The sequence below is a fragment of the Ostrinia nubilalis genome, chromosome 15 (genome assembly GCF_963855985.1).
Source record: "Ostrinia nubilalis chromosome 15, ilOstNubi1.1, whole genome shotgun sequence".
NCBI lineage: Eukaryota > Metazoa > Arthropoda > Insecta > Lepidoptera > Crambidae > Ostrinia > Ostrinia nubilalis.
Window position 1 is genome coordinate 2,748,731 of NC_087102.1, and position 12,582 is coordinate 2,761,312.

The 12,582-nt window shown below is 44.3% G+C and overlaps 1 protein-coding gene across 1 annotated transcript in view; it reads left to right on the top strand.

Annotated features, from left to right (window-relative positions):
- Positions 1 to 12,582, top strand: part of LOC135078726 (GMP synthase [glutamine-hydrolyzing]) — a 26,182-nt gene continuing 13,600 nt past the window's right edge. The window contains exons 1-10 of the mRNA XM_063973286.1: positions 1 to 122; positions 941 to 1,063; positions 2,019 to 2,205; positions 2,994 to 3,111; positions 3,906 to 4,062; positions 4,959 to 5,105; positions 6,285 to 6,381; positions 6,749 to 6,837; positions 7,524 to 7,678; positions 9,795 to 9,975. Of these exons, the coding sequence (XP_063829356.1) occupies positions 93 to 122; positions 941 to 1,063; positions 2,019 to 2,205; positions 2,994 to 3,111; positions 3,906 to 4,062; positions 4,959 to 5,105; positions 6,285 to 6,381; positions 6,749 to 6,837; positions 7,524 to 7,678; positions 9,795 to 9,975 (1,284 nt within the window). The 5' untranslated portion in view covers positions 1 to 92. The remainder of the gene's footprint in view (positions 123 to 940; positions 1,064 to 2,018; positions 2,206 to 2,993; positions 3,112 to 3,905; positions 4,063 to 4,958; positions 5,106 to 6,284; positions 6,382 to 6,748; positions 6,838 to 7,523; positions 7,679 to 9,794; positions 9,976 to 12,582) is intronic.

Below are 12,582 nucleotides of genomic sequence, written 5' to 3' on the forward strand. Positions count from 1 at the left end.
TGCTAAAGGGATGACTTGTGATTTAATTTTGTTGTAAATAATGACAGAGTTTATTTCTAAGAATGAGTTGAGCTTTGTCCATTTGTGTTGTGATGTTTGGCTTTAGAAACTTTTTGTTCAAGGTACTGTGAACTTTTTTGTTGAGTGAAACAATGACTTTTGTTAAAGCATAAAGAGGATTTATTTTGTTTGTCCTCAATAATTTAAAAGTCGACTTGTAAATCTGTTTGAATCAGTTAACTTTAATAAATCTCTGTGATTCTAATTCATTGTTCACAATGTTGTTTACATTACACAAAGTGCATTGTCTACAATTAAAATTTCAATTAACTTGAGCAAAATTACAGTTTTTTGTTACATATTTACTTAAAATACTAGTTTATTAATTAATGAGACTCGTAATGGATTGATTTAAAAACAATTAAGTTAATTATAAAATCACTTCAGACAAATATTTACACCAATGGATCTAAATAGCAGTTAGCACTTCTAGTTTCAGTCACTATCAGTGAAAATGCATTTTAAAACAGGGGCAACAAGAAAATCTTGATGCTCTATCTCTAACTTCGTGATTTCGCGCCATAATACAATAGCGTCGCTTTTGTGACAGCTGTACAAAAAGCACTGTATTAGTTCTTTTTTACTCTGCTTTAGTTCTATTCTTGAACTCAATTTGGAGAAATCCATTGTCTTAATAATTGAAAATGAAATGTTTTATTCAGTGACACAAACAACATCAAGAATATGATAACTAAACTAAAACTTTTGAGAAAATCCTGCTGAATCTGTTTATTATTTCATCTGGTTTGCCATGTCAGTTTATACATTCCATCCAGAGTCGACTTTATCAAGATGTAGAAATGCTTGTGGTGTTTAATTTGTATATGCTAAGTCAACTTTATTTTGTTTGTGAGTGAGTAACTAATGTTTTGTCCCTCAGTGCTGCTGGCGACGAGGCGAAATGCACACGGCCAGTGCAGAGGGACAGTACCGAGGCACCAACGGCTCCACCCACGGCCGTGACAAGGTCGCCATCTTGGATGCCGGCTCGCAGTATGGGAAGGTGAGGATAGTAGTCGTAGAAGAGATACAACATTCAAAGTTAATTATTTGTTTAACGGGACTATTCCCACCTCTTGTACCCACCGCTGCAACTCCTGTATAGCCAGGGTCTACAGATTGACCGCCAATAAAAACCCAACCAGTGAAGGTCAAGTTTGTCCTGGGGAATGTTAAACTGTCATTGGACCCACAACAAAATTGATCAGAAGATCATAGGAGGAGTTCGAAGAATTTTAATTACCAACTTGCTTAGAAATTTTCAACACAAGTTTTTCTAAAATGTGGCATCTATTTATTGAGATATTAGATTCTTCTTGTGTTTAAAATGTAACAGTGACTTAATGAGATTTATATTAAGCTGCCAAACTCAGGGGAATCCCTAACAACTCTCTGAAAGTTATTACTGATTACTTAAATTCACATTAGCACACACAACTTGTTTATTCAAATTACAATAGGCATACTGACTTCTCAGAATCACTAAGTTTATAAAGTACACAGAATTTATATTTAATCACTTCCTCAATCTTTTCTTTATGTAGTGTAAGTGAGCTTGCTTTTGGTTACAATCTCATTCTGACAATAGTGACTGACTTGAGTTTCTTACACTGCTTCTTCTCAGCACTGGCCCATTTATTGTCTAGAAGCAGTGTGGTAGGGTTAATACTGGGACGTGTAAAAGTGCTTTTTAAAGGTCTACTCGCAAAAATGAAATGAGTTTTTAATTCAATGAGGGCTATCGTTTTTATACTTAACAGTTGGCACCCCTGGCGATTGACAGGACTTTACTCTACAGTGGCGCCATCTTGATGAGTGCAAATGCGATAGTCCTCTTACCACTTTAGCGCTCACCAGTTGGTGCCACTGTCTTCGCTACTAGCAAGTGACAGGACCTTACTCTACAGTGGTGAGCGCTAAAACAATAGCCCTCATTGTTGTAATTATCTGTTTCCCAGGTGATAGACCGCCGCGTGCGCGAGTTATGCGTGGAATCAGACATATTGCCTTTGGACACGCCCGCCTACCATCTCAAGGAGGCCGGGTACCGCGCCATCATCATATCGGGCGGGCCCAACTCGGTGTATGCAGAGGACGCGCCTAGATACGATGCGGACATATTCAAGATCGGCTTGCCGGTGCTTGGTAAGTGTCATAGGGCTTAGTGACATGTGTCAGTGACATACTGTCATCTGTAAGAGACCGGCTTTTAGTCATCATCATATCGGGCGGGCCCAACTCGGTGTATGCAGAGGACGCGCCTAGATACGATGCGGACATATTCAAGATCGGCCTGCCGGTGCTTGGTGAGTGTCTGACAGGTGTCAGTGACAGATGCTGTCATCTGAAAGAGACCGGCTTCTAGCCATCGTCATATCGGGCGGGCCCAACTCGGTGTATGCAGAGGACGCGCCTAGATACGATGCGGACATATTCAAGATCGGCCTGCCGGTGCTTGGTAAGTGTCATAGGGCTTAGTGACATGTGTCAGTGACATACTGTCATCTGAAAGAGACCGGCTTCTAGCCTACGCGCCTAGATACGATGCGGACATATTCAAGATTGGCCTGCCGGTGCTTGGTTAGTGTCTTGACACGTGTCAGTGACAGATGCTGTCATCTGGAAGAGACCGGCTTCTAGCCATCATCATATCGGGCGGGCCCAACTCGGTGTATGCTGAGGACGCGCCTAGATACGATGCGGACATATTCAAGATCGGCTTGCCGGTGCTTGGTAAGTGTTATAGGGCTTAGTGATATTTGTAGGGAACATTATTGGCAATTTGGCATCTGAAAGAGGCCGGCTACCAGTCACCATCATTCAGGTAGGCCTAGCTCGGTGTATTCCTTGTTTTGCCCCTGTACCCTTCAAATATGTCTTGCTTCTCAATATTCCCGTAGTCTTTGAGCTTATATCAAACCTTTTCTCTCCAGGTATATGCTACGGCATGCAGATGTTGAACAAGGAGTTTGGCGGGTCCGTGCTCCGTAAGGAAGCCCGCGAGGACGGCCAGTACGAAGTCGAGGTGGAAACCACTTGTCCCCTCTTCAAGTAAGTTATGAATTTCATAAGATTTTGATTTTTTTTTTTTTTTTATTTGTATTAATTTCTTCTACTACTTGACATTAAATTTGACATTTATAAAACTCATATATCCTGATACACCGAGTAACTCAGACCACGGCCGCCGTCTGAAAATCAGCGTCATGTGGTATGCACTTGACACATGCTGAGACGGGGACCTTTTTGCTGCTGCAGCGCCGCCAAGTAACTGTCCCGATTAATTTTAATTTTAATTATCATTCTTTTGACTGGTTCTGTAATGTTGACCGTTTGTTTTATGTATGTATGTGTATTCATGTGGCAGCAAAATAAACGTTATTCTATTCTATTCTATTCTTCTTTACTGCCTTGAATTAAGATTGATTTTAAGTAAAACTGTTCATTTAATTAAGGTTGATTTTTACTGAAACTTTTAAACTTGTTATGATGAAGATATTTGGTGCGTTTGTCGTACAGATTATTTGATATCCATACCAATGCTTTTGATGTACGGCAACAGCACGCTGTTCTGTTTCTAGTTAATATGTATAGGAAAATAGTCCTCACACACTTGAACCTCATCACCGTAAGTTGTAGTCCGAAATCTTGTGAACTTATTTTGGTTTGTTTTATAATCTCTTTTATAAATGTCAACTCGTAATCTTGTCAGTGACAACATGCAGAAGACAAATAGCTTTCACATAATTTTGAATCTTATCACCTTGTGTTAAGGCTGATTTTTACTGAAACTTCTGCCCACTAGGTATACATTTAAAGGGTAAATGTTCGTGTTTTCCGTACAGTCGCCTAGAGAAGCTGCAGCCAGTGCTGTTGACACACGGCGACAGCGTCCAAAAAGTGGGCGAGAGGTTCCGCGTGGGCGCGCAGTCGTCCAACCACCTGATCGCGGCCATCTACAACGAGCAGATGCGGCTTTATGGCGTGCAGTTTCACCCTGAGGTGAGTTACAATGGAATAAATAGAATAAATATTTATTTGACACAAAATAGTAATATTAAAACATATTAATATACAAGAGGCTTACCCTTAAATTTGTGAAAAAGGACACACGCTCATTATCCCGCCAACTAAGTGCGTGGCTAGACGATTACTATAGTAGCGATAACATGAGCGACAATCTAGTGAAGTTCGCTGGAAGCACCTGATGTGGGTTCAATCTTTGTGGACATCTTTAGAAGTCTTTGTTGGGTTATTTCAAGAATGTTCACTGCTAGACAAACGCAGTTCCCACTTCGTGTATTTTTTTCTTAGCCGTGTGGTTCCTTTAGAGTAGAATAGGACCACCCCCAGTGACACTTCTCATGGATATCTTCTGAATAATGAAATTGATTAATTATTCAAAGACTTTTCCGCTCCTCCGCTTTCGTGGGATCCGGGCCTAGGGTTGCCAGGTCCAAAATCACAAAAGCCGGACTTTGTGCTTCATTTGGCCGGACATTTTTACCCTAAAAGCCGGACATGTGACGGGGGGGGGGTGCAATTAGTGTCAGTTCATGAGTGAGTACTATCATCATCGGTTACTATCCAACATCGCGCCTGGCAACCCTAAGAGGAGAATAAGGGAGAAATATGCGACATCGGCCTCACTAACCCGTTTGGCAAGCGTGGGGAGTGTTCGTTCATTGACTATTTGCCAATGGTAAATTCGGCCGTATTCACAAACGATGCTTGCTTAAGTGAAGCAGCAAATCGAACGTTCAGCGTTGAATAGAGCTCTGTGATTGGTTCGTGTGTCACCCTGTGCGTCCAAGCGCACTGTGAGGAGATCTCATAGTATTTTTTGTGAATACGGGCTTAAATGACCTAATTACGATGATATTTAACTTTATTCACAGGTGGACCTAACCCCCAAAGGCAAGCAGATGCTATCGAACTTCTTGTTCGACATCGCCGGGCTGTCGCGAACGTTCACGCTGCGCTCGCGCCGCGAGGCATGCATACAGTACATACGGGATACTGTGGGAGAGAACAACAAAGTTCTGGTGAGTATTGGCTTTAATTTACGGTCGACTCTAGGTCAACTTACCTTAAGCCTCAAATACACTTCGTCTTCATTTGACGTTTTGACGAAGTCTTCGAGGAAATTAACCAGAGTTCAAAGTACATGAAAAATCCAGTCTCGGAGTCCGTGCAATAGACAAAATGGATGCTCAAATGGCAGCTGCTCATGCAATGTGCACCCTCACTATAGTCTTTTTCACGTAAGATGATTCGTATGACGTTTCGAGTTTGAAAGTTATAGAGATGTCACATAACTAAACCATAGCGATCTATCTATCGATTTTTTCTAAAAGTTAATAAAACCTACTTTTATAGAAATATTTTGTATAGGTGTCATTTAACAAAAACATGTTTTTTTTTTAATTACAAATATTTTTGTAACAATTTTTTATTGATAATATTCAAATTCCATAGACTTCGTGTTCAAAAAAACGATTCCTAAAAAGTAATGGTTCTATTTCTTTAAATTAAAAACTATTAATTTATTTTCAATGCGTTTATTAAAGTCAATAATCGAAAAATATAGTTGATTTTTGTGATGTTTAAGTATTCATTGCAATCGATTAATGAACCGCGGAAATAATCGATTTTGTTATACAACAATACCCCAGCACTAAATCTATTCCGTTTCACACATTGCATACATTAAATAAAAAATATTTTTACATCGTATTTAATTAAAATATAATCAATAGACTCAGATTTTACTATATATTTCAAGACATGTTGTTAATTTGTTTTTATTATATTGCCAATAAAATACAAATATTTTTTCAAAAATATTCTGCATATGTAGTATGCGTAATATGGATAACCTTGAAGTGTCATACGGATCATTTTAGGTGAAAAAGACTATAGTTACAATAATGTTCAAATTCTAACGACGTCTCGTCGCGAATTGAAGTGAGTAGTGTAGTGAGAGACGCTTCTTATGCAAACTTCGGAATGCTTCGAGCCCTTTGACTCGGGCGCAAAAACCGACAACGATTTAGAAGTCGGAGGTTGCTAGGTTGCACGAAGCGAAGTTATGTCTACATCATCGTGTTTGAATACCTAATTCAACTTCGCTAGTGTATTGGGGGTATTAGAATTGTTGCCTTGTTCAAGTATGTTAACCAAATCCGCCTGGTGTAGTAATAAAACGACCATTTTACTCGTAGGTGTTGGTGAGCGGCGGCGTAGACTCCACCGTGTGCGCCGCGCTGATCAGAACAGCCCTGCGGGAGGACCAGGTCATCGCCCTACACATAGACAATGGTAAGTAATCATGGGAATTGGTGGCAATAAACAATAAAAAAAATTAAAAAAATTTCATCAAGTTTAGACCAATATTTTGGCACTTATGAACGTCAAAACAAAAAAAAAAGATAGCTCCTCAAGGGGTTACCTTAAGGGCTTTACATGTTTACACTTTTAATCCCTACAATACTTCGAAGACAACTTTGTTGTATAATACTATTTTTAGTAGCTTTGGCTTTGAAACTAATAAAAAATAATTGACATAACAAAAATGTGACGTCACAACTCAGAATTGATATAAAAAATACACTGGCCAGCAAATAAACCGGAGCACCCTTCGAACTTTTGAAGCTCAAAATCTAATGATTGTATTTCTTTTTCAAAGGATTCATGCGTAAAAACGAAAGCAGCAAAGTGGAAAGGTGTCTTCGGGATCTTGGAGTACGTCTACACGTCGTCAACGCTGCACATCAGGTATGTAATATGTAAATACAAAGTTCATTCGACTCAACAATATACAACTGCTTTAAAAACACTTTATTCTAGACTTGAACACCGAATTAGTTTTCAATTGACTAAAATTAACCTTTTCAGCGCCACGTCAAATACAAAAGCCATCACTCTGACGCCACGCTTGATAAATTATGATATCAATACAGGGTGTTAGGTAAATGGGTATATGAGCCGACACTAGCCCATGTTAACATGGTCATATAAATGGTATGGTGAAGTCAGAAAATTGATATTTTCATTTTAATTATTTTAATTTTCATACAAATCGGATTTTATAAAATTTATTTTGTATGAAAATAAAAAAAAATTAAATGGTGATATCAAATTTCTGACTTCACCATACCATTTATATGACCATGTTAACATGGGCTAGTGTCGGCTCATATACCCATTTACCTAACACCCTGTATGTATTTTTCATAACGTTGAAATTAATAAATCGGTCAATTGAGTTTGCCACCTGATGACAATCTCTTTTGCCATACAAAATCTATGGGACAGTTGCGTTTTGATAGCTCATAAAAAGTATGTCAATAGTTAGATCCACACCACTCAGCTATTTGACTGCGGTGTGTCTCAACCCTATTTGCATGGCGCACCAGGAATTATGAACTCTAACAACTATTAAATAAACGCTATTCTCGCAGTTCCGGCAAGGCAGCACGGTGGTCCGCGAAGCAGGCGGTCGCACGCGTCACACTCCCTTGTTATGCCACACCGCCGCGCCCGAAGACAAGCGCAAGATCATAGGAGACGTGTTCATCCGCGTCGCCGAGCAGGCCGTGCGCGACCTCGAGCTGCAGTGAGTGTTGCAATGTCGCCCTTGTGGCCCCGACATAAGGTCCCCGCCCGAGACAAGCGCAAGATCATAGGAGACGTGTTCATCCGCGTCGCCGAGCAGGCCGTGCGCGACCTCGAGCTGCAGTGAGTGTTGCAATGTCGCCCTTGTGGCCCCGACATAAGGTCCCCGCCCGAGACAAGCGCAAGATCATAGGAGACGTGTTCATCCGCGTCGCCGAGCAGGCCGTGCGCGACCTCGAGCTGCAGTGAGTGTTGCAATGTCGCCCTTGTGGCCCCGACATAAGGTCCCCGCCCGAGACAAGCGCAAGATCATAGGAGACGTGTTCATCCGCGTCGCCGAGCAGGCCGTGCGCGACCTCGAGCTGCAGTGAGTGTTGCAATGTCGCCCTTGTGGCCCCGACATAAGGTCCCCGCCCGAGACAAGCGCAAGATCATAGGAGACGTGTTCATCCGCGTCGCCGAGCAGGCCGTGCGCGACCTCGAGCTGCAGTGAGTGTTGCAATGTCGCCCTTGTGGCCCCGACATAAGGTCCCCGCCCGAGACAAGCGCAAGATCATAGGAGACGTGTTCATCCGCGTCGCCGAGCAGGCCGTGCGCGACCTCGAGCTGCAGTGAGTGTTGCAATGTCGCCCTTGTGGCCCCGACATAAGGTCCCCGCCCGAGACAAGCGCAAGATCATAGGAGACGTGTTCATCCGCGTCGCCGAGCAGGCCGTGCGCGACCTCGAGCTGCAGTGAGTGTTGCAATGTCGCCCTTGTGGCCCCGACATAAGGTCCCCGCCCGAGACAAGCGCAAGATCATAGGAGACGTGTTCATCCGCGTCGCCGAGCAGGCCGTGCGCGACCTCGAGCTGCAGTGAGTGTTGCAATGTCGCCCTTGTGGCCCCGACATAAGGTCCCCGCCCGAGACAAGCGCAAGATCATAGGAGACGTGTTCATCCGCGTCGCCGAGCAGGCCGTGCGCGACCTCGAGCTGCAGTGAGTGTTGCAATGTCGCCCTTGTGGCCCCGACATAAGGTCCCCGCCCGAGACAAGCGCAAGATCATAGGAGACGTGTTCATCCGCGTCGCCGAGCAGGCCGTGCGCGACCTCGAGCTGCAGTGAGTGTTGCAATGTCGCCCTTGTGGCCCCGACATAAGGTCCCCGCCCGAGACAAGCGCAAGATCATAGGAGACGTGTTCATCCGCGTCGCCGAGCAGGCCGTGCGCGACCTCGAGCTGCAGTGAGTGTTGCAATGTCGCCCTTGTGGCCCCGACATAAGGTCCCCGCCCGAGACAAGCGCAAGATCATAGGAGACGTGTTCATCCGCGTCGCCGAGCTTTGTGCTACAGTTTTGTTGACCTCGACATATTATTATTGTCTCCCCTACTTGTTGAAATACAGGGTGTGGTTTTTTAAAACAACGCACATGTGAGGGGTGGTAGTATACATGACACTGATGCCGAAAAAAATTTCATGGAAAAATCCAGGAAATCAGAAAAATCGTATAACGCGGGTGAGCTATCGGTCAGTCCTTCCGCTCTCCAGGGGCGGCGGCCGCATGTGCTCGGTGGTGTAGCGGGGCACGCGGGGCTGGTGCGGGCGGTAACAAGCGCCGTCTCGAAAGTTTTAGGAGATGTTTGAACAAGGTTTTTTACTAATAAAGTAATAGTGAAAATCTAAAAATATAAAAGGAGAAACTGACTGACTGACTGACAGATCAACGCACAGCCTAAACGGCTAAACGTAGGCACTTGAAATTTGGAAGGGACGTAGCTTAGGTACCGTAGAGGTGCACTAAGAAAGGAATTTCCGGAATTCCCACGGGAACGGGAATTAGCGGGAAAAACGGGATTCACGCGTACGAAGTCGCGGGCGGCCGCTAGTGTAATCTATATTTTTCTTGTAATTGCTTTCATTTGTACTACCACTCCTGAGATTTATTTATTTATTAGGGACATCAACAGCTTACAGATTTCAATGTAACATTAGACACTTAACACTATGGAAAGCCAATAACAGATATCCACGTAACAGATGGGCGTTGTTTTACAAAACCACACCCTGTATAATATTTATTGCTTCGGTGCTGTTTTTTTTTTTTGTGTGCGTTCACTAAATAATTAATTTATTCCACAGGGAGGACCAAGTGCTCCTAGGCCAAGGCACTCTCCGGCCGGACTTGATCGAGTCGGCATCAGCTTTGTGCAGCAACAACGCCGCCACCATCAAGACGCACCACAACGACACAGAGCTCGTCCGTCTGCTTAGACAGCGCGGCCGCGTCGTCGAGCCGCTCAAGGACTTCCACAAGGACGAGGTAATGTGATCCTTAACGTCTTGCAATAAGGTGTATAGTGCAACGAAGGGTGCTGGGCAATAAGGTGTATAGTGCAACGTAAGCGGCCTGTCTGCTGAAACAGCGCGGCTGCGTCGTCGAGCCGCTCAAGGACTTCCACAAGGACGAGGTAATGTGACCCTTAACGTCTTGCAATAAGGTTTACAGTGCAATAAAAGCAGTCTGGCAATAAGGTGCATAGTGCAATGTAAGCGGTCTGTCTGCTGAAACAGCGCGGCCGCGTCGTCGAGCCGCTCAAGGACTTCCACAAGGACGAGGTAATGTGATCCTTAGGGCTTGGCAATAAAGTGTATAGTGCAATAACAGCTGTCCGGCAACAAGGCCCATAGAGCAACGACAGCAGCTCGTTTGCTGCGCGAGCGCGGCCGCGTCGTCGAGCCGCTCAAGGACTTCCACAAGGACGAGGTAATGTGAACCCTAGCGCCAGGTCTATAATGCAACGACAGCCGCTCCGTTTGCAAGACAACAGCGATCGTCCAACAAAATGACGGCCTCACATGACCGTTCGACAAGCACTGAACAATTACATTAGGACTTATAGAAGTTTGCGCGTAGACTAGACACTCGTGGCGCGAAGGAGCGACGCAGCAAGCGATTGCGGATAGCTCTTCGTGACGTCGGTCACGCGACTTCAACCGTGCGATTCTATAGCCGCTGATGTCAGCACCATTATTCATACGCTTGGCTGACGTACGTATCGTCAGCCAGAAACCGTCCTCTGTAAGCATCTTTCATCAAGTGGGCGCTAAAGATTGCAAACCGGGCCTGCTCAGCGTATAATGGCACTCTTTAGTGCGCGTGCTGAGCGTGAAGAATTTTTACTTAGTGTACAGTCGCGGAATGAAAAGGTTCGTCACCTTAGTGTCGGTTTTCGCTTGCACTAGGTAGGTACTGTAAGAGTCAAACCTGCCAACATAACAGTGCAAGAAACAGTGCTACTAACATTTAAATAAATATGACGTTTGCTAACGAATAAGGTTTTGCTTGTTTATTTTTCTATCCCATCAGTGCAATGCAATGATGGCATTGACCAATTGACAATAGTTTTTTTTATTTAATAGAAATAATGGCAGGTTGAACTAACAAGAAGGTTTTAGTTTATCAATCATAATAATCTTCTTGACAAGATAAATCGTCAAACAATTTTGATCTGAATAATTTTGAACTTTACTGACGAACAGTTAAAGATTATTTTCTCTAACTCGAGATTATTCTATAACATGTGCTCGTGATTCGTTGAAGGAATCAATTTGAAAACTGACGAACCTTTTCATTCCGTGACTGTACAAGACTTAGCTTTATATTTCGTTTCAGCCAAATGACGTCCACTGCTGGACAAAGGCCTCCCCCAAGGTTTTCCACAATGAACGGTCCTGCGCTGCCCGCATCCAGGCTCTTCCCGCGACCCTTACCAGATCGTCGGTCCACCTAGTAGGAGGCCTGCCCACGCTACGTTTTCCAGCCCGTGGTCGCCACTCGAGAACTTTCCTGCCCCAACGGCCATCGTCTCTACGAGCTATGTGCCCCGCCCACTGCCACTTGATTTTAGCAATTCTGCGAGCTATGTCGGTTACTTTGGTTCTCCTACGGATCTCCTCATTTCTGATTCGATCACGCAGGGAAACTCCGAGCATAGCCCGCTCCATCGCCCTTTGGGTGACCTTGAGCCTTCTTATGAGGCCCATAGTAAGCGACCACGTTTCGGATCCATATGTCAACACTGGCAACACACACTGCTCGAAGACTTTCGTCTTGAGACACTGCGGTATTTCGGACATGAGTATATGGCGAAGCTTCCCGAACGCTGCCCATCCGAGTTGGATTCGACGATTGACCTCTTTCTCGAAGTTGGACCTACCTAACTGGACTGTTTGTCCCAGGTATACATAATTGTCGACAACTTCGAGTGTAGAGTCTCCAACCTTCAGAGGAGTGGGTGCAACACGGACATTAGACATGATTTTTGTCTTGTCCATGTTCATTCTGAGGCCCACTTGTTGAGAGGCTCTACTGAGGCCATCGAGCATTGTGCCTAGATCCTCCAAGGTCTCAGCCATGACTACGATATCGTCCGCGAATCGAAGGTGGGTGATGTACTCGCCGTTGATATTTATGCCAAATCCGTTCCAGTCCAGAAGCTTGAAGACATCTTCCAGGGCGGTGGTAAACAGTTTTGGAGATATGACGTCTCCCTGTCTTACCCCTCGCTGCAACTGGATAGGTTTCGAATCCCGATCCTGAAGGCGGACCGACATTGTGGCGTTTTTGTACAAACCCCTCAACACTTCGATATATCGATAGTCAATTTGGCACCTTTGGAGAGACTGTAGCACTGCCCAGGTCTCGACCGAATCGAAGGCTTTCTCATAATCCACAAACGCCAGGCAAAGTGGTTGATTATACTCCTCGGTCTTCTGTATAATCTGCCTTAGCGTATGTATGTGGTCTATGGTACTAAAGCCTTTTCGGAAACCGGCTTGTTCGGGAGGCTGGAAGTCGTCGAGCCTGCGAGCGAGACGATTCGTAATGACTCTTGAAAACAGCTTGTAGACATGGCTCAGAAGTGAG